The sequence below is a fragment of the Geotrypetes seraphini genome, chromosome 10 (genome assembly GCF_902459505.1).
Source record: "Geotrypetes seraphini chromosome 10, aGeoSer1.1, whole genome shotgun sequence".
NCBI classification, from domain to species: domain Eukaryota; kingdom Metazoa; phylum Chordata; class Amphibia; order Gymnophiona; family Dermophiidae; genus Geotrypetes; species Geotrypetes seraphini.
In genome coordinates this window covers 11,141,210-11,165,396 of record NC_047093.1, presented here as the reverse complement: position 1 = coordinate 11,165,396, position 24,187 = coordinate 11,141,210, and the positions used below count along the sequence as shown (strand labels likewise).

At 47.4% G+C, this 24,187-nt stretch overlaps 1 protein-coding gene across 2 annotated transcripts in view; it reads right to left on the bottom strand.

Moving 5' to 3' along the window:
- Positions 1-3,729: 3,729 nt before the first annotated feature.
- SLC39A11 (solute carrier family 39 member 11) overlaps positions 3,730-24,187 on the bottom strand; it is a 549,521-nt gene continuing 529,063 nt past the window's right edge. For both annotated transcript variants that reach the window (XM_033962153.1, XM_033962155.1), the window contains exons 8-10: positions 7,812-7,910; positions 6,984-7,142; positions 3,730-6,024 (exon numbers count right to left, since the gene is read on the bottom strand). In XM_033962153.1, the coding sequence (XP_033818044.1) occupies positions 5,946-6,024; positions 6,984-7,142; positions 7,812-7,910 (337 nt within the window). In that variant the 3' untranslated portion in view covers positions 3,730-5,945. The remainder of the gene's footprint in view (positions 6,025-6,983; positions 7,143-7,811; positions 7,911-24,187) is intronic.

The window sequence follows — 24,187 nt, the reverse complement described above, 5'->3', positions numbered from 1 at the left end:
CCATAAGACGCAGCCTAGATTTAGAGGAAGAAAACAAAACAAAAAAAATTCTGAACTAAATTCTCCCTGCTAGGCTCTGCATCCTGTCCCCCCTTCCTTCCAGGCTCTTTAACCTGCCCCACCCCTGGTGGTCTAGTGGTAGGCTGGGGCAGGGCAGAGCAGGCAGACCTAGTGGCAGGCAGGCCCCACACCCCCCAGTACCTTAAATCGTCTCCCCATACTCCCCATGTACCTTAAATCATCCCCCACACCCCCCTTGCCCCAGTACCTTAAATCATCCCCCCATATAACCACATGCCCCCCAGTACTTTTAATCATCCCTCATATCCCTTAAATCATCCCCCATACCCCCAGTGCCATAAATCATGCCCCACGTACCCCCCAGTACCTTTAAATTCCATCCCAACCCCCCCAATCATCACTTTTATATACCCCTCAGCACCTTTAAATTCCGACCCAGTACCTCTCCCAAATCAATCATTTTTACATACCCCCCAGCATCGTTAAATTCCATCCCAGCCCCCCCTCCCCGGCGGTGCCTTTCAATGTTGGAGGTCGGTGGACGGCTGCCTGCTACTTGTCGGGGCCCGCGGTGCACAAGAACGCTAATGCCTGAGCCCGGACACTTCCCTAATTGGGCCGGTCGCCTCCATGCTGATTACCGGCCTGTTGGGGCCAGCGGGCGCCACTTCTGAATGGCTGCCTCAGTAAATATTTAGTGACATATCAAAATACTAGATATATTTTTGTTGATCCAGCTCATCTAGAAACTTTTCTTCAAGATAAACCTCAATTAGATATATTGCCTGTAACTAATACAGAGGTTGAGATCGAGTGAAAATAGAATGTTTATTTGCCTGACTTTGGAGATTATGGTATATTATTTGGTTTTTCTTTTTTTTTCTTCGTTCCTTAGTTTTGGTAACTCCAGCAGGACAATCAGCCCCCATAATAACGTGGATAAGATTATCTTTTTTGTTTGTTATATTTTTATTGAATTTGTTTAATTGCCTTTTTGTTATTTGCGGTAACAAATCAATAAATTTGAAAAAAAAAAAAAAAACCCCAGAATTTGCTCGGAGGAAGGAAAGGCGAGTAGTGGAGTGTCTCTGGTCATTGGTTATCCACTTCACGTTATTTGTCAAGGGCTTTAAAAGCAGTGAGAGGATATGGAAACAATATGAAGAAACAGAAGGCAAGCAATTTTAAAACTGTTTATTCGGAAAGAATTGTCAAGTTCACACTCACTAGAAAACAGCATTGTACTATTATTAAACTGTATTTAAAAAATGTTTCTACAACAAAACTATCAGTTGGGTACCGAGCAACCCTGGAACTACAACAGACAGCTTCTCGAGGACTCGGACAGGGACGAGGCTACAGGATTGAGGACATCTGAGCTTCTCAAATATCACCAGGCTCTCAGGGGATTTTGAACAAAACCAGGTTTCTTCCTCAACTATAAAACTACGTAGTCTGGGAGGCTGTGGGACCAAAATCCCAAGGAGACCCTAGAAATGTAAACAGCAGGAATGAACCCAACATCTGCCACGCCTGCACTTACTGACGTAATCCCGAGCTAACCTTCTGCAAGTTCTCTGCCACAAGGAAGTCCCTGGCCAGGCAGGTTAGATGCAAGTGGCTTTGGTCACCGCAAAAGGCAACCGGTGGGCTAACCTCTACCGTGTTTCACCGAAAATAAGACCTATCCCAAAAATAAACCTTAGTTAAGATCGACCCCCGAAGCCCCTCCTGAATGTCCTTGACACTAGTGCTGCCTGATTCGTCGAAAAAAATCGGACTCGTCAATTTAGCAAACCCCCCCCCACCCCAGTGAGACCTGACATACCTCTGCTCCGAGGCCTGCAAAAACAGCGGCAGCGCTCTGAACGGGCTGCTTCGCGGCATTCCCTCTGCCGTGTCACTGATGACATCATCAGTAATGCGGCAGAGGGAAGGCCCTGGAGAGGAAGGCCGTGAAGTGGCCCGTTTAGAAGGGAGGTATGTCAGTCTCACGGTCGGTGGGGTTCTGCTGCACAGGGGGATGGGAGGGAGGGATAGAAAGATGCTGCACGAAGGGATGGATGGGAGGGAAGGTAAGATGCTGCACATGGGGGGGGGAGGGGGAGAAAGGAAAGAGTGGGAATTGGGGTGGAGGAGAGGAAGGGAGAGATGATTGTTATACATGAAAAATAAAGACATCTCCCCAAGATAAGACAGTGTCTTACATTAATTTGGGGTCCAAAAAACGCATTAGGGCTTATTTTTGGGGAAACACGGTATTAGTTTGAGGAATTTACAGACATTTGCTCTTAGGAATGAGCTGAATAGTTTCCTCTACCACACAGTCAGCGCGATTAGGTAACAGTTTAACAGACATGGCAGTGTTCACGGAAGCCCTTACACGAATGCTAAGTGTAGAGGTGAGTCTGCATTTCCACTTAACCGCAATAATGTTTGGGCAACACGTACTCCCCCTCAAACCTTCTCCCCCTTTCCTACGAGTGCATTTCTACTATTTCAAGAATTAGTTCCGAACCTATAAAACGCTCTTCTGGAACGCTGAGGGGGAGATACATTTCAGATTTATCTCGTCTTGAAGCAGGTCTCAACTGGTTATTGCATATTTGGGCGTGGCGGTAAAAAAAAAAAAAATCCCCCCCAAACTATCTTCATGCATTGACCTCTGACTGTGTCTTTCGTGGAGAAGAAAGAACACCGGATCTTGCCTTACTCACTAAAACACTACAAGGCTTGGTCCCATTTCTGTGTTAACCGCAGGCCTCCAGTTATGAATTGCTCTTTGATGAATTGTTCTGTTCCATTTGATGGTTTATATTTAAACACTGGAAAGACCCTTCGGAAGGTTCCGAGTCTTTCATAATTAGTGATCTGATAAACTATTCCGTTTTGATTGATGACTGCTCACTAAGGAAACATGCATGGACTAAGTCATCTGCTGGAGATCTTGTAAAAGCTTAGACTTGGGGGGACGGGACGGACAAAATCCATTGCCTAAAGCCTGAAGTGCAAATAATGGAGTTTGTTCCCCTCCAGGTTTCTGTTTTTGTCCAAGCCTTCAAATCTCTAGTCGTGATGGACTGTCCCCAATCAAAGCATAAAATGTCAGACTATCTCCCCAGCCTGCCTTTTGCCATGACATGTAATACATTTTAGGATTGGAATCTGTTTCTTCAGAGGAATTAAGGCTACCCCATCTCTCCTTCCCCATCTGTTCGAGATGCTAACCCCCCAACCCAAAGAAATACCTGAGCTGCTAGGGATCCTCAAGCCCCACCAGCCAAGGACCTCCTCCTCACCTGACGGACAGTTAAAAGTTGGGGGCCAGCAGTAGTGTCCCCCGGTGTCAGATCAAAAGCGCACTGGGACAAAGGCGCGCCCAGACAATTGAGCGCAGCGCGTAGGCGCGCGCCGCTCTAAATTACTGTTTTTAGGGCTCCGACGGAGGGGCGTGGGGGGAACCCCCCCACTTTACTTAATAGACATCGCGCCGCGTTGTGGGGGCGTTGTGGGGGGTTGTAACCCCCATTTTACTGAAAACTTCACTTTTTCCCTGTTTTTAGGGAAAAAGTTAAGTTTACAGTAAAATGTGGAGGGTTACAACCCCCAAACCCCCATAATGCCGGCGCGATGTCTATTAAGTAAAGTGGGGGGGTTCCCCAACAAAAACCCCCGTCGGAGCCCCTAAAAACAGTAATTTTGAGCGGCGCGCGCCTCCGCGCTGCGCTCAATTGTCCGGCCCCGCCTTTGTCTTTCGCGCCGTTGTCTATGAACCGTGTCCCCCTGCACTGCTGCCTTCACCCATGCACGGAGAGAGGGGGCCCACAGTGGAAGCGGGAGCAGCTGGGTCCCAAATGCCTTCTGATACCACCTCCTGGGGCTGCATCTCGCCTTCCAGCATGTTGGAGAAACATTACCTGAGCCACGTCTGTGCGTTTGCCCCACAGAGGTAAATATTCAGCCGGCTGCAGTCAGCGTTTCGCTGATCACTCCCGGCCTTGCTCCCAATGCCGGGTCATGTCCGGCCTCGGGCAGTAAATTTTCAGGTATAAGCAGGCAGTGAAAACGTAGCTGGTTAAGTGTGATATTCAGCTGCATAAAAATTAGACAGTGTTCTACGCTGTACGATTTATGCGGTTATCCCCTAGTCCAAGTGCTGAATATCAGACGTAACCGGCCAAGTGCCAGCTGCACCCTGGGAATGCCCACAAAACAGCTGGTTCCAGCTTAGGTGGGCATTTTCAGTGACACTGTCAAGTGCCGATGAATTTGCCTGGTTAGCCCTGGATGAGCGATTTAAATGGCCAAAAGCTGCTTCCGGCTGTTTAAATTACTGTGAATATTGACCCCAGGGTGTTCCATCTAGACAGGTCTCTCCCATATCGTACTTTCCTTCATGACAAGAATTGTAAATAATCCTCTTAAGATGTCACCAAACAAAATGTGAATGACCGATCTGGATCCTGGCTCGCTCCATTTTACCAAAGGAGTTTTGGCTGGCGTACTTAGGGAATATTATTTACAAAGGCTCAGAGTCGCAGAACACAGGGGGGGCTCAAGTTCCACAATAGGAATGATGACCCAGAAATGCTTAAACTGCTGCGGTCCATTTGACTCGCTGGGCGCTGATCACATGACCACATGCTTTACCAATCAGACTCTCTGCTTCAACCACGGTGCATGGAATAATAAAGGATGGATTGATTTTTATAGTCCATCACTTTGGGGCCTTAGAGGCTGACCAAATTTCAGTTTCAGATTCAGCACCCTCCACCGCTGTCACGATCCAACCTCTCCCCTCCCCCCCCACCCACCCGGGCTGCCCCCCACTCTATTCTCCTTCCCAAGCCTACTGTGTAAAGGCCCTGGTGGTCTAGTGGTGTCTTTGGGACAGGAGCATCCCAAGTTGCTCCTGTTTCCGTCAGCTGACGACTTCTCGTGGAAAGGGCGCAGCTGTCATTTTGGAATTGGGAATGGCCCGAGGAGCCAGTTGCTGTTACTCAGACAATTCCCAGTTCCAAAAAGCGGTCTTGACCCTCGGGATGCTCCTGACCACTAGACCACCAGGACCTTTACAAGGTAGGACGGGGGGGAGGGGATGGGAGGAGAGCGGAGTGGTGAGTGGCCCAGGGAAGGAACATTTTCTGTCAGGGAAGTAGAGGGAGGTTGGCTTGCAGCCGAGTGGTGGGTAGCGGGGCCATTATCAGTTACAGTTGAAACCAACCCACAGATTCGGTTTCGGCTAGAACCAAAATTGCCAGTTTTCAGTCAGTCAGCCTCTATCGGACACATTTACTAAAATGCTTTAAAGGTTTGTATTAAACAAGCATGAGGAGGCAAAGTTGGAGCATGACCCTCATTTCAATCACTACCACGCCACTGGAGGTGCCATGAGCTGCTCTATGATCATGCGCAGGCCATGCACTGCGTGTTAGCAGCAAGGCGAATGCTCCTGTTTCTGTGGCAGCTGTGTTAAAGCTGGTGTGAAGTACCTAATGCAGTCGAGTAAATGAGGGTGATGAGGGGAAGTCGGCACTTTTCATCTGGCCAACCTCAAGCACCCAGTTCAAGTACAGACAGTCTTGGACAGTGAGGATACTAATGCGGCTTTGAGAAGGCCTTGTCACAACGATGAGTTAAGACCATACGGGAGGATACTGACCCTGCCTAACAGCTTTACACTTCAAACGCCTCATTATCTCATTTATAGTCTTTAAGAAAAGTCAGAATCCATGTGGTAGCGTGCGCTTGAAACAGATCCAGCATATCGGCCAAGAGTTAACACGAATTTGGAGAAAGACAAACTAGAAGTTGAGGAAAAATAGGAGGAAATAATTTAAAAAAAAGATTTTCCCAGTTATACTCCAAGACAATCACTGCTCCCATTAAAACGATCCTGGGGCTTCCGGAAGGAGGATTTCTCACTAGCCCAGGCCCACATCCAGAGACATCATTACAACAAAGCCCAGAATTGAGGTCCAAGAAGCCAGCTTTCCGTTTCCACTGCGAAAAGAACGAGAGAGATGCTTCACCACTTCAAGCCGAAAAGACAGTCGACAGTCTATACCAGCGGTTCTCAACCCTGTCCTGGGGGACCCCCAGCCAGTTGGGTTTTCGGGATAACGCTAATGAGAGAGATCTGCATATAATGGAGGAGACAGGCATGCAAATCTCTCATGCAAATTCATTAGGGTTATCCTGAAAACCTAACTGGCTAGAAATCCCCCAGGACAGGGTTGAGAACCACTGGTCTATACATTGTCAGTTCTATGAATTGTAGACACCCTAGGTCTCGCCTTTAACAAATGTTAGCCCAACATATGTAACAAGTGAAATCTCCCTTTGAAGATTTATTATAACAGCACATCGGGATCTTTGAGTTCATCCACTCTACCTACGTAGTCCCCCGTCTGCTCGCTCTTCATTTCCCACCCTTGTTCTTGGCCATGACCCTATTGTATCACCTCCAAAGTAGCTTGAAGGCTTTGTAGCTCGTCTGGGAGGGCAAGTGTATAACTCTGGAAAAAAATAACTGTTCCAAACCGTGCAGTTTGGGGATCTTTATTATTTTGTCTACTAGTTCGTAGAGTCATATTTCCTCTAAGCCCACCTTCTTTTCTGTTGATATCATCATCTTTCCTTTCTATGAAGAAAGTTTGTAGCATATCCCTTTTTCCTTTCTAGTGAGCACATTTTGATCATTTTAGGCCTTTCTGAGTAGGGTCTGTTTGGTAGGTCTTAAACTGCTTTCCCTCAAGAAATGGTTCCCACACAGTCTTCAAACTAAAACATTTAGCTCACTCTGTTGCAATCGGAGACAGATATAAAGTAACTCTAATCTTTTTAAAATCACTCCCGATTTATTCAGGGGTATATAGTCCAGTTTGTTCATTATCAAAAGGAAGCTTTTAAAATATAGACTGCTCTGGATAGAGCTTAGCAGAAAGCAGAACCTCTCCTACCTGGTTTGCGCTTCTGGGATGATGTCATCTACGACCACATAGACCATCGCCCCGGCAGCAAAAGCCAAGGCATAGGGGAGGAGTGGTTCGGCCAACACAATGGCAAAAGCACCAAAAATCCCAGCTAAGGGTTCCACCATGCCACTTAACTGCCCATACCTTTAAAGAAATTGAAGTGAAAAGCCATCATTTACTCAGCAGGTCAGTAGGAAGGTTCAATCCAGGTGTTCATGGCAGACAATAAGGAACAAAGCAAGTTTGTGGTTTCCAGTGGCACGCTTCCCTGTCCCCCACCTGACTTAAAAAACAAAAAACAGTTCCTGCATCTATTGCAGGGGTGTCAAAGTCCCTCCTTGAGGGCCGCAATCCAGTCGGGTTTTCTGGATTTCCCCAATGAATATGCATGAGATCTATTAGCATACAATGAAAGCAATGCATGCAAATAGACCTCATGCGTATTCATTGGGGAAATCCTGAAAATCCGACTGGATTGCGACCCTCGAGGAGGGACTTTGACAACCCTGATCTACTGGGAATCCCTTGTCCAGCCCCTCCCTCAACATCCCATACCCTAAAATGAAGCAAGAACGATGCCCGCTCACTCCTGCCTTCAGCCTCATCACCTTCCAGATGATAGCACCCTTTTCCAGGGTGGGGTGGGGGGGTCAGTGTGCCATATAAGGGAATTTTTTTTTTGGTGGGAGGAGGTTGGAATAGGAGGGAGGCGAGTGCTGTTAAGACACCAGGGATATTTTTTAGGGGGTCGGGGCAAGAGGGTGGGGGGAAGACACCAAGAGCACACAGACAGCTTGCAGCGATTCTCCTTACCAAAAGGCTCTCCATGTGGAAACACCGGCCCCATGTAAAGGAAGGCTCACCGCCAGGCCTTCTGGGAAATTCTGAATTCCAATTCCTATCGCTAAGTTCCTGAAAACAAACACAAAATTAATGACAGACTTTTATTTCTCATTGCAATATTAGCTGCGTTACATATCAGACAGCTATTGGGCAGGCGTAATCATGTTTTGAACATTGACAAGAAGCTAACGTTTTAATTCACAAGATCTAGGTGACATCAAAGTATATTACACGAACTGCTTTTAAGAAGCGATCCCCATTCCTGGTGTTTTATCCCCCCTTTAATTAATTTGTATTTAATGATGTAATTATTAACCCCCCTCCATTACCCTCAAACTCATGTTTGTATTTGTAATTTGTCTATTTAATGTTCACATTTCCCTCTCCTACCCCCCTACAAAAATTTATTTTAACCTTTTTAAGCTTTGTAAACCGGCCAGGTACACATCGATAGTCAGTATATTAAAATTTAATTAAACTTGAAACTTAATGAGAATGACGTCTGTTGACCCTATTTCTTCCACGTTTAACTTCAGTAAACAGAAAAAGAGCCAATGGCTTATCCAGGTGCCCATCCAAAAGAGTCTAGGGCAGTGATGGCTAACCTTTTTGAGCCCGAGTGCCCAAACTGCCGCACAAAACCAAAGAATTTCCTCAAAGTGCCAGCACGTCAATTAAACCTTAATAACAAGATTTTAGTATCTAAAAACTCTTTATAAAGTTGCCTGAACTATGTAACATCATTTTTAAAGGTTGGAATCTTTGTATTGTCAGAGAATCAATTTGATTCACAATCCTTTGGTTTTCATTTCAATTTATTGGCAATTTATAATGTTTTAATGATTTAATTCATGGGCCGAATACACACATACTTTTCTCTGTCGCCGCACTCTTTGACCAAAAGATTTGTAAGCCTGCAACCACGTCAAGGTAGACTCTTTCAGCAGCTCCCCTCCCTCCCCCTTACCTTTGTGGCCAAGTCAAAATGATCTACCAACAATAAAATTTTTAAAACACAAAGCACGCTGTACGCAGAGAAAATGTTAATTATCATTTATATTCCGCGGGTTTTCAAAGAGGTCAAGACAGATGACTTTATGCAATATCACCTCAGTAACAACTATACAAAAATAGACAAATATTCCCCCTCCCTTTTTACTAAACCGCAATAGCGGTTTTTAGCGCAGGGACCAGCGCTGAATGCCCCACGCTGCTCTTGAAGCTCATAGGCTCCCTGCGCTAAAAAATGCTATTGCGGTTTAGTAAAAGGGGGCCATAGTGCAAAATATAGGCAGCATATATAAATTCTCAAAACGGACACATTTTGATCACTAAATTGAAAATAAAATCATTTTCCTACCTTTGGTAATTTCATCAGTCTCTGGTTGCACTTTATTCTTCTGACTGTGCATCCAATATTTCTTCCCTTTTTTCAGCCTCCTGTATGCTTTCTCTCCTCCAGACCTCATTCCCTCCCCAAACTTTTTCTTTGTTTCACCCTACCCCCTTCTTTCTTTTTCTCTCTCTCCATATCCCCTTTCATTCTGTATGTCTGTCTTTCTCTCTCTCTCCGTGCCCCATTTTTCTTTGTTTCACCCAGCCCTCTTTCTTTTTTTTTTTTTTTGGCTCCCTGTTCCCCCCTTTCTTTCTTTCTCCTTGCCCTCCCCTATGCCACCACCATTGGGAAAATGCTGCCACCGCCACTGGGGAATAGGCTGCCACTGCCACTATCGGGAACAGGCCGGCGCCGAGTTCACCCTGCTTCTCTTCCCCACGGGGCCGACCAACTCTCGCCACTCGAAGTCAATTCTAACATCGGAGAGGACGTTCTAGGCCAGCCAGGCAGCGATTGGCTGGCCCAGAACGTCCTCTCCGACATCAGAATTGACGCGGGTGGCGAGAGTTGGTCAGCCCCACAGGGAAAAGCAGGGAGAACTTGGCACCGGCCTGTTCCCAATGGCGGCGGTGGCACTCAAGTGGCTAAAGAGACGCAGTTTGCCAGCCTAGGGAGAACACTGGAGGGTGGCCAGCTGTGCACCCCCTTGGGGCGTAAAACCGGGGCAGACCGTCCTCACCCCCACCTTGGTATGCCATTGTCTGTACCTCACTCCCTCCCTATGACCAAAAATTCTCCTTTCTTCTATTCCCCGTGTACACAACCATCTCTTTCCCTCCCTTCCTCTCTCCCAAGTCCTTGCCTTCTGTGTCCAAAAACACATTCCCTCCCCCACCTCAGCATCTCTTTCCCTCCCTTCCTCTCTCCCAAGTCCATGCCTTCTGTGTGCAAAAACCCATTCCCTCCCCCACCTCAGCATCTCTTTCCCTCCTTTCCTCTCTCCCAAGTTCATGCTTTCTGTGTCCAAAAACCCATTCCCTCCCCCACCTCAGCATCTCTTTCCCTCCTTTCCTCTCTCCCAAGTTCATGCTTTCTGTGTCCAAAAACCCATTCCATCCCCCACCTCAGCATCTCTTTCCCTCCTTTCCTCTCTCCCAAGTTCATGCTTTCTGTGTCCAAAAACCCATTCCCTCCCCCACCTCAGCATCTCTTTCCCTCCCTTCCTTTCTCCCAAGTTCATGCCTTGTGTCCAAAACGCACTCCCTCCCCCTTTTGTGTTCCCCGTTTGTCTCCCAGCCCATCTTAGCAACTTTCTCAGCAAAATGTAGCTTGAGCCGCGTAGGCTTGTCTTCTATTTCCTGCCTGTCCCGCCGCGCACACATAGCTGACCAGAAGTCTTCCCCGACGTCAGCGCTGACGTCGGAGGGCGGGCTTTGCTTAAGCCCTCCCTCCGACGTCAGCGCTGACGTCGGGGAAGATTTCCGATCGGCTGTGTGAGCGGCAGGGCAGTCGGAGTAGAAGACGAGCCTCGCGGCTCGAGTTATATTTAACCCCGCGGATCCCCCATCGTCCCCGTTCAGCTCTCTCTCCTGTGCACCCCCTGGTAGTACTGCCCTGATGGCGGCCCTGCGTGTGCCAGCTGCAAGGCCTTCGCGTGCCATAGGTTCGCCATCGCTGGTCTAGGGGAAAGGAGTTGGGACTTGTATACCGCCTTTTTGTAGCTTTATAACCACACTCAAAGCGGTTTACATACAGGTACTTCAAACATTTTTTCTATTTGTCCTGGTGGGCTCATGTACCTGGGGCAGTGGGGGATTAAGTGACTTGCCCAGGGTCACAGGGAGCAGCACAGGGTTTGAACCCACAACCTCAGGGTGCTGAGGCTTTAGCTCTAACCACTGCACCACTCTCTCCTCTGATACAATATCAGACGTGAGCCAAGTATAGAACAATGAAGCCATTGTGACATCACTGATGAGGTTGGCTCTTATTGGTGGAATGAGGCATTATGACATCAGGGAAAGGGATTCGGACTTGTATACTACTTTTTTGTTGTTTTCCATACAGGTACTTCAAGCAGTTTTCCTTTCTGTCCCAGTGGGCTCACAGTTTAGCTAATGTACCTGGGGCAGTGGAGGATTAAGTGACTTGCTCAGGTTTGCAAGGAGCAGCATGGGATTTGAACCCACAACCTCAGGGTGCTGAGGCTTTAGCTCTAACCACTGCACCACACTATCCTCTGATACAATAGCAGAAGTGAGCAAAGTATAGAACAATGAAGCCATTGTGACATCACTGATGAGGTTGACTCTTATTGGTGGAATGAGGCATTATGACATCAGGGAAAGGGGTTGGGACTTGTATACCGCCTTTTTGTAGTTACACTTCCCCCTCCCCATTTGTGGTTTTGGCAATCGCAATTTTACATATTCGCGATTTTTTGGGGAGGGGGAAATAAAGAAAACCCCCCCACAGTTTAGCCTTTCCCCCGGCGTCCCGGCCTTACCTGGTGGTCTAGCGGGCTTTCGGGGCAGGAGCGATCTTCCTACACTCCTGCCCCATGTAAATCGCCAATAGGAAATGTACATTAAAATAAATGGGGAATTAATATTAGTACGAAACCATTTAGATACTGGGATGGGATATAAAACAAGAGGAAAGGAGGAGAATGCCATTAATTAGACCTGTTATTTTGGGTGGGCCTTCCCAAAGTACCCCCACAACATACCGTATTTTTTGGTCCATAAGACGCACTTTTTCCACCCCAAAAAAGGGTGGCTCCAATGATGCACACTTGGTACTAATGCTGACCCTGCAGCCTTTCCTCTGCTATGTCCCGCAGGAGAGAAAACAGGAAGTGACAACATGGCGCAGGAAGCAAGCATGCATTACTGCTCCTGCCTGCAAAGATGATGAGGTTTGGGAAGGGGGAGGTTTAGAGAGAGGGGAGAGTTGCCAGACTGAATGTTGGTGCGTGGGGGAAGATGCCGGATCTAGGTGTGGGAGAGAGGGGAATTGCTGCTGAATTGTCTTGGGTGGGCATAAGTCAAGAATGGGCGGGCACGGGCCCACACTTAGCTACACCACTGCTTGAAAAGCAATTAATGTGTAACTTTAGGTATGCCTTACAGAACTGCTTTACTTTGATAAATTAAAGGGGCAGTGTACGGGTTTCTGCAGGAACCACCATGGTGCTCATATCCAGCCCAAACACACATGGAAGTCCATTCCTGAGTCTTGACTTGACTATCTGAGCTGATATTAGTTAAATCTGCTTCACAAACATGTACAGTGATGTAAGAGAGTTCCCTCACCTTCTGGTTCCATTACTGCATATCTGTCACACTGAATATTTTACAAACTTTACATAAAATGTACGAGTAATATTAGACAAAGGGAACTTGACTAAACACATACAGTATAATCTCGTTATAACGGACTTCAAGGGACCTGGAAAAACAGTCTGTTATATCCAGAGTCTGTTATATCCAGTTGCATTTTTAAAAAACTTTATTTAGGTCAACTTGAAACAACATACAATCGATGAACAGTCACTGCACAAGTATATCAGCAATATTAAGAACAAAACTCAGCAAAACATTGGTCTGGCACGAAACGATTGCAAAACCAGAACCCTACAAGATGTTCTAAAGCAGTTGGGTTTTCAGGATCGCCCTCATGAATATGCATGGAGCAGATTTGCATGCCTGGCACCTCCATTATATGCAGATCTCTCTCATGCATATTCATGAGGGCTATCCTGAAAACCCGACTGGCCTGGTGGTCCTCCAGGACAGGGTTGGGAACCACTGTTCTAAAGCATTATGTCATACTGTACTGGAAGGAAAAATACTCTGTCAGTTTATTCTGGGCTGCATTTTGATACTATATCACCGGCACGCCACGCGCCTTGTAGGCGGAGCCTGCATGTCCGTTATAGCCGAACAAAACTACAGCTAAAAGCGGCTCTGGGGACCAAATTGTTTGTCCGTTGTATGCGAGTCCACTATATGCGGTGATTTTCTGCATGTTCATAAAGGCGCACGGCCGGGACCAGCGGACCTCGTCCGCTATAGGCGAGGGTCCGTTAAAAGCAAGTCTGTTATGACATTATACTGTAACAGTTTAAATTATTACTTCATTATTTAAAGAACAAAGCTATTCAACTCCTTAATGCCCCCCCTCCAACCTCGCCGCCATCTTTAACAGCAATAATTGTAACCAAACGCTTCCTATAATTTGATTTCAGTCTTTTACATCGCTGTTGAGGAATCTCAGTTCACTCTCTGTTGTAGATGTGTTTTAATTCAGACACAGACTAAGTTTTGTGCATAAACTGCTCGTTACAGGTCCTGCCCACAGGATCGCCACTGGATTTAAGTCAGGACAGACTATTCCACTGCAGAACTTTAATTTGGGGACATGAAAACAAACAGACCCAAAAAAAAAAAAAAAAACAGCACAAAATTTTGTGGGTATTTTTTATGCCGTCAGTAGTGAGCACTCTTCCGAAAGAGCAGGCACAGTTTTGAAGGAGTGTTCACGGTAAGGGATACCAAATGTACGCGCGACCACAGAAAGAGCATGCATGAACATAGAAAGACGGCAGATAAGGGCCATGGCCCATCCAGTCTGCCCACCCTAATGACCCTCCCCTACTTTTCTCTGTGAAGAGATCCCACGTAACGATCCCATTTCGTCTTAAAATCAGGCACGCTGCTTGCCTCGATCACCTGAAGTGAAAGACTATTCCAGCGATCAACTACTCTTTCGGTGAAAAAGTATTTCCTGGTGTCACCGTGCAATTTCCCGCCCCTGATTTTCCATGGATGTCCTCTTGTTGCCGTTGGACCTTTGAGAAAGACGATATCTTCCTCTACCTCGATACAGCCCGTGAGATACTTGAATGTCTCGATCATGTCACCCCTCTCTCTGCGTTCCTCGAGTGAGTATAGCTGCAATTTATCCAGCCGTTCCTCGTATGGGAGATCCTTGAGTCCCGAGACCATCTGGGTGGCCATTCTCTGGACCGACTCCAGTCTCAGCACATCCTTGCGGTAATGAGGCCTCCAGAATTGTACACAGTATTCCAGATGGGGTCTCACCATGGATCTATACAATGGCATAATGACTTCAGGCTTACGGTTGACGAAACTCCTACGTATACACCCTATGATTTGTCTAGCCTTAGATGAAGCTTGCTCCACTTGATTGGCAGTCTTCATGTCTTCATTGATGATTACCCATAAGTCCCGTTCTGCTACAGCCCTTGCTAGGATCTCGCCATTAAGGGAAAATAGCACCCTCTGTGAATAATGTGTGACATTTAGCAAACAGCCTGCAGATTATTGCCACGATTTGTACGCAGCAGTAATTTGCATGCTCGATTACAGCATGGCACTTTTGAAGCGCTAAAGAGTACCGTGAGAATTTGTGAATCAGCCCTCCAAATTGTACCTAAAGGAGTTGTAGCTCTCTGGAAACCACCATCATCTGCTCTATCTACTCTGAAACCCAGACTAGTGTTAACATATATTTTTTTTTTTTTTAAAGAAAACCCCGGACACATGACCCCTCCCCCATTCTGCCTCCAATCCCACCCCCAGAAAACCTCCTCTCTTTGTGATGCGCTCTGGCTGTGTCTCGAGGGCCTGGAGCATGCGCAGATGCATGTGACGCCCTCCACGCATGCTCAGAGGCCCTTTAGATGCGGCCAGAGCTTGTAGGTGCTTTCCAAAACCTGGACAAATACCAGGCTTTGGAAAGTAAAAAGAGGACATGTCCGGATTTTCCAAGAAGTCTGGTAACCCTAACCCAGAAGCATTCTTCACTGTCTTATAGCTCTCACCAAGATATTCTAACATGAATAAATTTAAAATACTGCGCTGGCAATGAAACAGCACTGCAGAAACCTGACAATTACAGCTAAATGCACTGAGACAGAAGAGCATGCTACATGGTAATATTGACAAAGGGCCAGCAAAACAGTGCACACTGCACCGATAAGACTGTAGAAGGAGCCAATGCAGCAATGTGCACACTGCACCGATAAGACTGTAAAAGGAGCCAATGCAGCAAAGTGCACACTGCACCGATAAGACTGTAGAAGGAGCCAATGCAGCAAAGTGCACACTGCACCGATAAGACTGTAGAAGGAGCCAATGCAGCAAAGTGCACACTGCACCGATAAGACTGTAAAAGGAGCCAATGCAGCAAAGTGCACACTGCACCGATAAGACTGTAGAAGGAGCCAATGCAGCAAAGTGCACACTGCACCGATAAGACTGTAAAAGGAGCCAATGCAGCAAAGTGCACACTGCACCGATAAGACTGTAAAAGGATCCAATGCAGCAAAGTGCACACTGCACCGATAAGACTGTAGAAGGAGCCAATGCAGCAAAGTGCACACTGCACCGATAAGACTGTAAAAGGATCCAATGCAGCAAAGTGCACACTGCACCGATAAGACTGTAGAAGGAGCCAATGCAGCAAAGTGCACACTGCACCGATAAGACTGTAGAAGGAGCCAATGCAGCAAAGTGCACACTGCACCGATAAGACTATAGAAGGAGCCAATGCAGCAAAGTGCACACTGCACCGATAAGACTGTAAAAGGAGCCAATGCAGCAAAGTGCACACTGCACCGATAAGACTGTAAAAGGAGCCAATGCAGCAAAGTGCACACTGCACCGATAAGACTGTAAAAGGAGCCAATGCAGCAAAGTGCACACTGCACCGATAAGACTGTAAAAGGAGCCAATGCAGCAAAGTGCACACTGCACCGATAAGACTGTAAAAGGAGCCAATGCAGCAAAGTGCACACTGCACCGATAAGACTGTAAAAGGAGCCAATGCAGCAAAGTGCACACTGCACCGATAAGACTGTAGAAGGATCCAATGCAGCAAAGTGTACACTGCACCGATAAGACTGTAGAAGGAGCCAATGCAGCAAAGTGCACACTGCACCGATAAGACTGTAGAAGGAGCCAATGCAGCAAAGTGCACACTGCACCGATAAGACTGTAAAAGGATCCAATGCAGCAAAGTGCACACTGCACCGATAAGACTGTAGAAGGAGCCAATGCAGCAAAGTGCACACTGCACCGATAAGACTGTAGAAGGAGCCAATGCAGCAAAGTGCACACTGCACCGATAAGACTATAGAAGGAGCCAATGCAGCAAAGTGCACACTGCACCGATAAGACTGTAAAAGAAGTCACTTTTGCAGAGGAGCACACACACTGCATGGATAACGCTGAAGATGAACTGACTTCCCACAGAGGCGCTGGTTGTTGAGAACACGGGAGTTTATCGCTGTAGCAGAGTACAAGCCACAGCGAGCCAACAAATTACGCTTTTCTTTCTGCTCCCGTTGTGCTCTGTGTACAGAAGAGGCAACCAATCTTGTTCTGCCAGAAGAACGTTGTCCCGGGGTCTCGTCAGGCGAGAGCCGAGTATGGTTTATGAATAAAGAATCGTCTGCCCCTGCCTGACCCAGCCTCATATCTCTGGCACTGAACCAAAGAGCTGCCTTCAGAGCTACATGATTTATGAGATCTAGTCACGAAGTCTTGGATGAACAGCCTAATGTGCTGGTGGAGATTTCAGTCTGTCTGTGGGCCATCCAGTCCAGATTTACCCGGACATGTCCTCTTTCTAGAGGACATGTCCGGGCATCCAGACGGCTTTTCAAAACCTGGCACTTTGGGAAAATGAGTTCCTGTGGGGAAGGAGAAAATCTGTCCAGTGTCATTCTCTAATACAGTCCAATGTCTGTAAGAGGCTGAGAATACTTAAACTTTTGTTTCTTGTGTCTTTTATTTTAGGGTGTGTGTGCTCTGGGGTGGGCTCTGTTCTTTGTACACCGCTGAATGAGCTTGGTCTTATAAAGCAGTATATCAAGTATAATATAATTGTAATTTGTTAAACTTTTTAACGCATTAATTGCGTTAAAAACGTAGCCCTAGGAAAGAGGAGGGGGAGCAGTAATACTTTATGTGGTAAGGGCTACATTCTTAAAAAAAACGCGTTAAAGACCGATGGGCCACTGTCGCAGCCTACTGTAGCGAATTTTAAAAAAGCGAGTCATTCTCCAAATAACGCTCATGCTAATGAGGTTGGCAGAGAATAGTGAAGATTTGCTAAATTTGCATGTGCCCATCGCTGGTGATAGAGATGGGCACAAGCGCAGAATAAATGCAAAACACCAAATTGAGCCAACGAAGTCAAGCAACTGTCTCCCCCCTGTCAGCGGGAGAGATGCCCACTCCCTCCTGCCACCAAGCAATGATCCCCCAAACTTCACCCGGCAGCAGGAGAGATGCCTATTCTCTCCTACCGCCAAACAACCTCCCGAACATGGGATGCATTGGGGAGGGGCCAGAGGCTCTGATGAGCCCAGGTTTTTTAAGGCCCCTCCCATAGGAGAGGCCTTAGGTGTCTGGGCCAATATAGGTCTTAGCCTCCTCCCTGGTGCATCCAGTGAATTGGCCCAAATGCTATAGGAGAGGCCTTAAACAACCTGGGCCAATCAGAGCCTTAGGTCTTTCCCAGTTTGTTTAAGGCCAGTGCATCTGGGGAGGGGCCTAAGGCTCTGATTGGCCCAGACACCTAAGGCCCCTCCCATAGGAAAGGCCTTAAACAACCTGGGCCAATCACATCTCAGGCCCTTCCCTGGTGCATCACCATTTTGAAGAGGTGGGCCAGCTGGCCGGAGGGAGTAGGCATCCCTCTGGCCAGCCATCATAAGTAAGATAAGTGGGAGGGGGGTCATCAGAGGCACAGGGGTATGAGAGGTACATCGCTTGGCAGTGATAGGGAATGGGCATCTCTCTCACTGCAGTGGGGGGAGGTTATTAGTGGTGGATGATTGTGCGACGCGTCAGGAGAGCGTGAGCATTTCATCTGCTAAACTTCAATTTGGGTTTTTAAAAAAATATTTTAATTTGTGTGTGGGGGGGGGAGGGTAGGGTTAGCAGTATTGGGTGATTGTGCGATGCGGAAGGAAAGAGTGGGCATCTCTCTTGCTAATCTTCAATTTGGTTTTTAAATGTATTATTATTATTAATTTGCGTGGGGGCAGGGGTCTGAGCTGTCAAAACTTTACTTTCCTATCAGTGCCTGAGCCAATCAATGCTCAACGTTTGGCAGTGACAGCTCAGATCAACAAATTTTGGCTGCAAATATGGCATAATGAGGTTAGCGAATCGCTCGGATCATTTTAATATTAATGACCTCGTTGTACTACATTTGCATGACAGTATCAAAGACTGCTAGAAAACTCGGAAAAGACCTTGGTAAACCATTCTGATAATTCACCGCTAAAATACATGCACACTAAACTGGCTGGAACCGGTTTAGCGAACTTGTTAAAGGCAGATTTTAGTGTTGAGAATCTGCCCCTGAAAAGGCTACGCATTAAGAAACAAAAAACAATATGGAGAAATGATGTTCCTGAGATGGACACTATTAATATTAAAATAATATTAAAACTTGGCAAAACCACATAAAAACCTCTAGGACGCTTTGGACCCTGGACCCAACACGTCCGTGTTTCGACAGAATGTCTTCTTCAGGGATCCCTATGAAGTCCTATGGTAAAGATACCTGGATAAAAATGCCAGTCGAAAATAAACTGATCCGTAAAAGCTGTGTGCAGGACTTCATAGGGACCCCTGAAGAAGACATTCTGTCGAAACACGGACGGTGTTGGGTCCAGGGTCCAAAGCTTTTCAGCGGACTGCGTCCTAGAGGTTTTTATATGGTTTGCCAAGTTTTAATAGTATTTTAATATTAATAAAGTCCATCTCAGGAACATCATTTCTCCACATTGTTTTTTTGTTTCTTCTTGGATTTGTCTGTGGAGGTCATTGGGTCAATTCTCTTGTTTTTGTCAAGGCTACGCATTAGCCAACTCTGGAAACCCAGGAATTTCATGCTGAAGCCCACACGTGGCCTGGCATTCAATTTCCAGGCATAACACTATGACAGTCAGTAAAATGCCGAATGCCAACAGCTTATTACTGACCCTGTAATTTCCTGATGCATGCCTAAAGTAATATAACCCTCCACACAGTCTCCCTAAACGGCTCCATGAACTCATCTTCTTGAGCCCTGTGTGAGTGTTTCGGTTGTTTGACAGAACCCCTCCTGTTGCTGTGTCTATGTAGAGTTTTTTTCAGCCAGGAGCTGCAGGTGTGGCACAGTGGCACCACGTAGATTCAGAAATCATCCCACAATGTACATGGTTAACCGAGATAGCTTTCATTGGGGAGCAGAGCCCTTTAACATTACATCAAAATAATTCTCCGCTTCGTTTACCAATTGATCTGCTAATGCCAGACACTTGAGCAGGGTCCTAGCCTGGGACTATATGTCCCCGTCACCCCCCATGGGAAAAATGTAGGTCCCAGGAGGTGGTTCGGCTTCCTGAGCCCAAGGAGGGGAGCTCTATAGAGAGACACCCAAGTAGAACCCACTTTCCTTTATAGCAGGGGTTCAGGATACCCCCAATGAATATATATGAGACAAATCTACCACATTTTCATAGTGGGTATCCTCAGTGACGTAGTGAGGGTGAGAGGCGCCCCCTCCCCCCTTCCCCCCCCCCGCTCATTCCCAATCCCGCCTGCCACACGCACTCCCCCTCCCTTCCCTCTCTAGTTGAAGTCGTTGCTCGCGGTAGTCAACAACGTGACCCTGTCAGCTCGCCTTCCGACGTCACTTCTCATGCGCGGCACCCGAAAGCGACGTCAGCGGGAGAGCCGATGGGGGTCACAAAGCCCACGCTGTTGATCGCCGCGAACAACAGCTTCTACTAGAAGTAGGGGCGGGCGTGGAGGGGAAGAATGGGAGGAGGAGGGGGTGTCGGCTTCACCAACATGGTGCTCGGAGCAGACCGCCCCCCTCCCCCACACCCCTTACTACGCCACTGGGTATCCTGACACCCTGACTGGTGTGTTGTGTCCTCAGGACTCCCTGCTCTAAAGAATATTAGCCTAACCAGGTAGACAACACGTGTACAAAGTCACGCACACGCAGTTACTCCAGTCAGAGCTGGTAGAAATGTTTGTGCCTCGATGCGGCAGATATGGTTCTCCGCCCAACTGTACCATGTGCACTAGGGAAACAGGTGCATCTCTAGAATAGAGTATAGCTGGTATGTTAGCATGTATGCGTGTGCTCAAACGTTAACGCTTTCTTTCAGAATTCCCTCCAAATGCTTCGTAAAGGGCTGGGCTGGGGTTATATTTCCCTGAAATCTCTGCACTTTCTGAAGACCTCCCTCCGCCCCTCCTCAGGGGTAAATGTACCTCACTCAAGGTGAGGGCACCCTACCGGGAGATTGCCCCCAAGAACGTGGCCCTACTGAGAAATGTATCGCTGCCCCCTGCCCTCCCCCACAACCAAGAAGTCTTAAGTGCCAAACACCTAGAGGAGACGGATTGTGATCCCGCTGGGACGGACAGGGAAAAACGCTTGAGTACCTGTAAACCGTTCTGAGCTCCCCTGGGAGAACGGTATAGAAAAATGAATGAATGAGCAGAGTCACAGGAAGACTCTTCCAGAGGTCTAAAGACTCATTCCAGTATCTGTTATGTGGCAGAGGGTTGATGAAGGTCGTTCTCTTCCTCTGGAAGGTTCTTTACCCAAAGTTTGAAAGCTCTGAAGACATTTTTTTTCACAGAAGCTTTGGGCAATATTTCTTTCCGTATTTATATACCACTTATAGCCTAAGTGGTTTACATTCGAGCATTTTTCCCTGTCTGTCCTGGGGGGTGGCCTCACACTCTACCTAATGTGTGAGGAGTGTGTGGCGCAGTGGTTGGATCTACAGCCTCAGCACCCTGGGGTTGTGGGTTCAAACCCCGCACTGCTCCTTGTGACCCTGGGCAAGTCACTTAATCCTCCAGAGCCCCAGGTACGTTAGATAGATTGTGAGCCCACCGGGACAGAGAGGGAAAATGCTTGAGTACCTGATTGTAGAACCGCTTAGATAACCTTGATAGGCGGTATCTAAAAATCCTAATAAACTTGAAACTTGAATCTAGGGCAATGGGGGATTAAGTGACTTGCCCAAGGTCACAAGGAGCAGCATGCGTTTGAACCCACAACCCCAGGGTGCTGGGGGGGGAGACGGGGGGGGGAGGGGGGGATCGGCCTGCACAGGAAAATAACTACCACAGTCCTACCACCAGCTCTCCCGTTTCTTTCCCGGATTATAATGGCGTTCATGTCATTATTTTCTTTGACTGATATACAATCGTAAACCACTTTGTTATTCTATAAGGAAAGGCGATAGATCAAATAAGCCATAAACGCAGATTCATATAAATCGGAACAAGTTCTCCTTTGGCAGCCGCTTTCGGTTCCCTGTCCCATACTGTGTGTTTGTCCCCCCTCTTGCTAGGACTTGCACAGCCAGCTTGGGCACACAGCTCTGATTGTTATCACTCGGTTATGAAAGGGCCGATTGTTGCTGAGCTGCCCGTGTCATCAAGGGCTTCTGACTCAGGTGGCCTGCTGAGGTGTTTGATCAGCCTGCAAGTGACAAGAAAGTTCCCTGCTTGTAGCAGGACCCTCGGCATGTCCTTAGACTGTCCCCTGGGATCTGCGGCTGGTTTAACACCCGAGGGGCATGAGTTTTCTCATGACCTCTCCCGTGGGCATGGAGGCGATGGGAAGATGTTCCTTCGTATGTAACTGAATTGTTTATTGCACCCAGAACTATAGTCGGAGTTAATTTACATCTACTTGTAAGGGTAGCTTAGGACCAAAAGCACTCCCCACAGGGCTGCCTGAAACATTAGGCATGACCTGACTGTTGCCTAGAGCAGCAATTTCGGAGGGAGCTGTACGTAAAGCAAACAGGTCCCGACAACCAGGCAAACTCAAAGAAAAAGCAGCAGGGAGAGTGGGCAGTTTTGAAAGCGCCCCTTACCAAGATTATGCTGAGAAGGGTGGGCTGTTGATTGTTCAGGGGAGGGGCAAGAAGCTTCAAGGTTAACTGGGAGCACAAAGCTGACTACTTGCAGAGCTGAATACACTGGCAGCAGCCCTGAGCACTAGTGCTGCCCGATTTGCCAATTCAAATTGATTCACGATGGTGAATTGATTCGTTTTCTTAAAAAAAATTGGGCTTTCCGATTCACTGACCAACCCTCCTCCCTGCTCCTGCTTTAGAAGGCCCAAAGTTAAGCGCTGCTCTTGCTGGCCGTCCACTGCCGCTTCTGCTCCCGATTTAGGAGGTCCGATGTCGGAGCTCACGGTGGGAGGGGGTGTCGGTCGGGAACTGCTGCAGAGGTGCCAGTGCTATTGGTACTCTAGGCTCTGCAACTTTAGGGGGGTTCCCCGAAGGCCGGCATGTTTTCCCCTTCTCCCCACCATCGTTCCGCTTCCCCCTGGCCTCCCGGTCTTACTTTCAAAACTAATTACGGCCTATAGACGATCTCCGGTGATGTAGCGATTCTAGCAGGCTGCCGTCGGCCTTTGCTGCACGTTCCCTTTGCCGTGGTCCATCCCACACCAAAACAGGATGTGACGTCAGAGGAGGGGGCAGGGCAGCAGCAGAAGGAACGTGCAGCGGAGGCCAACAGCAGCCTGCTAGAATCGCTACATCACCGGAGATCGTCTATAGGTCGTAATTAGTTTTGAAAGTAAGACAAGGAGGCCAGGGGGAAGTCGGATGACGGTGGAGAGAAGGGGAAAACATGCTGGCTTTCGGGAGCCACCCTGGTGTGGCTATTAGAAGTACACGAAGGGAGGGGGTCCAAAGAAAGGGGCATATGCTGGACTGAGAGTGGGGGTGAAGGGGAAGAAATAATTGGTCTTAAAACAGAGGAGAGGGAGAAAGATGCTGGATAATGGAATGGAGGGGGGAGGGAAAAGAAAGGGAGAGAAGTTGATCCCAAAGGATGGTGTGGAGGGAGGGGGGTTAGAAATACTGGATGAGGGGACTGGTCATTAGAGAAATGCTGGACTGCGGGGATGGTGACAAAAAAAATAGGAAAGGTGCCAGACCTCCGAGGAAGGGAAGGAAAACCGAAGGGGAAGACAGAGATGGATGGTGAGCACGGAGAAAGAAGAAAACGTCAAATGGGCAGGAGACCCTGGCAAGCGAGTTAAGAGAAGACAAACAGAAACCAGAGCCTGGGACCAACATGATTTGAATAATGAACAGACAACAAAAGGTAGAAAAAGTCAGTTTATTTTCTATTTTGTGATTACAGTATGTCAAGATTTGAAATGTGTATCCTGCCAGAGTTGGTGTTAGACAGAGAGTGTGAGTTAGGACCTAACAGAGAGGAAAAGTCTTTTTTGTTTGTTTTGTTTACACCACAGCACCCAGAGGGCAAATTGTGTGTGAAGAGGCTGCAAAATAAACCTGCCAAGACATTAAAAAAACAACACCCAATTGGGCAGGAAAATCAAATTGAAAAATCGATTCAACAGGCTGAATCGAATCAACATTTTTTCCCCCTGAATCGGGCAGCACTACTGAGCACTTAAGGAGTTCTGCAAATTTCCAAGTGGCCCGTAGAATCTCATAAGGTGAAAGTTAACGGAGCTGATTAATTTACATTATGGAGCTCGTTACTACTACCGACTACGACTATTATTTCTGTAGTGTCACCAGAGGCACGCAGCGCTCTATGTTAAACACGCAAGAGACGCTCCCTGCTCAAAAGAGCTTACAAGTTCATTCTGACAGACAAGGGTGAATGTATACATGCTACTTAGGTAGGAGATTACAAGGGGATGGTTGAGGCGGATAGGGAAGAGGACTATAGAGGGAATGCCAAACAGATATGGGTGCTTTACAAGTTGGAAGAGTTAGGAGCAGGGTTACAGAAGCAGTGTAATTAATAAACGAGGGGAGAAGAAAGGCTGAGAAGAGGAAACCATAGTTATTTATCAATTGGTTTGAGTATTTACATTCAGGTACTCCAGCATTTTTCCCTGTCTGTCCCGGTGGGCTCACAGTCTACCTAATGTACCTGGGACAATGGGG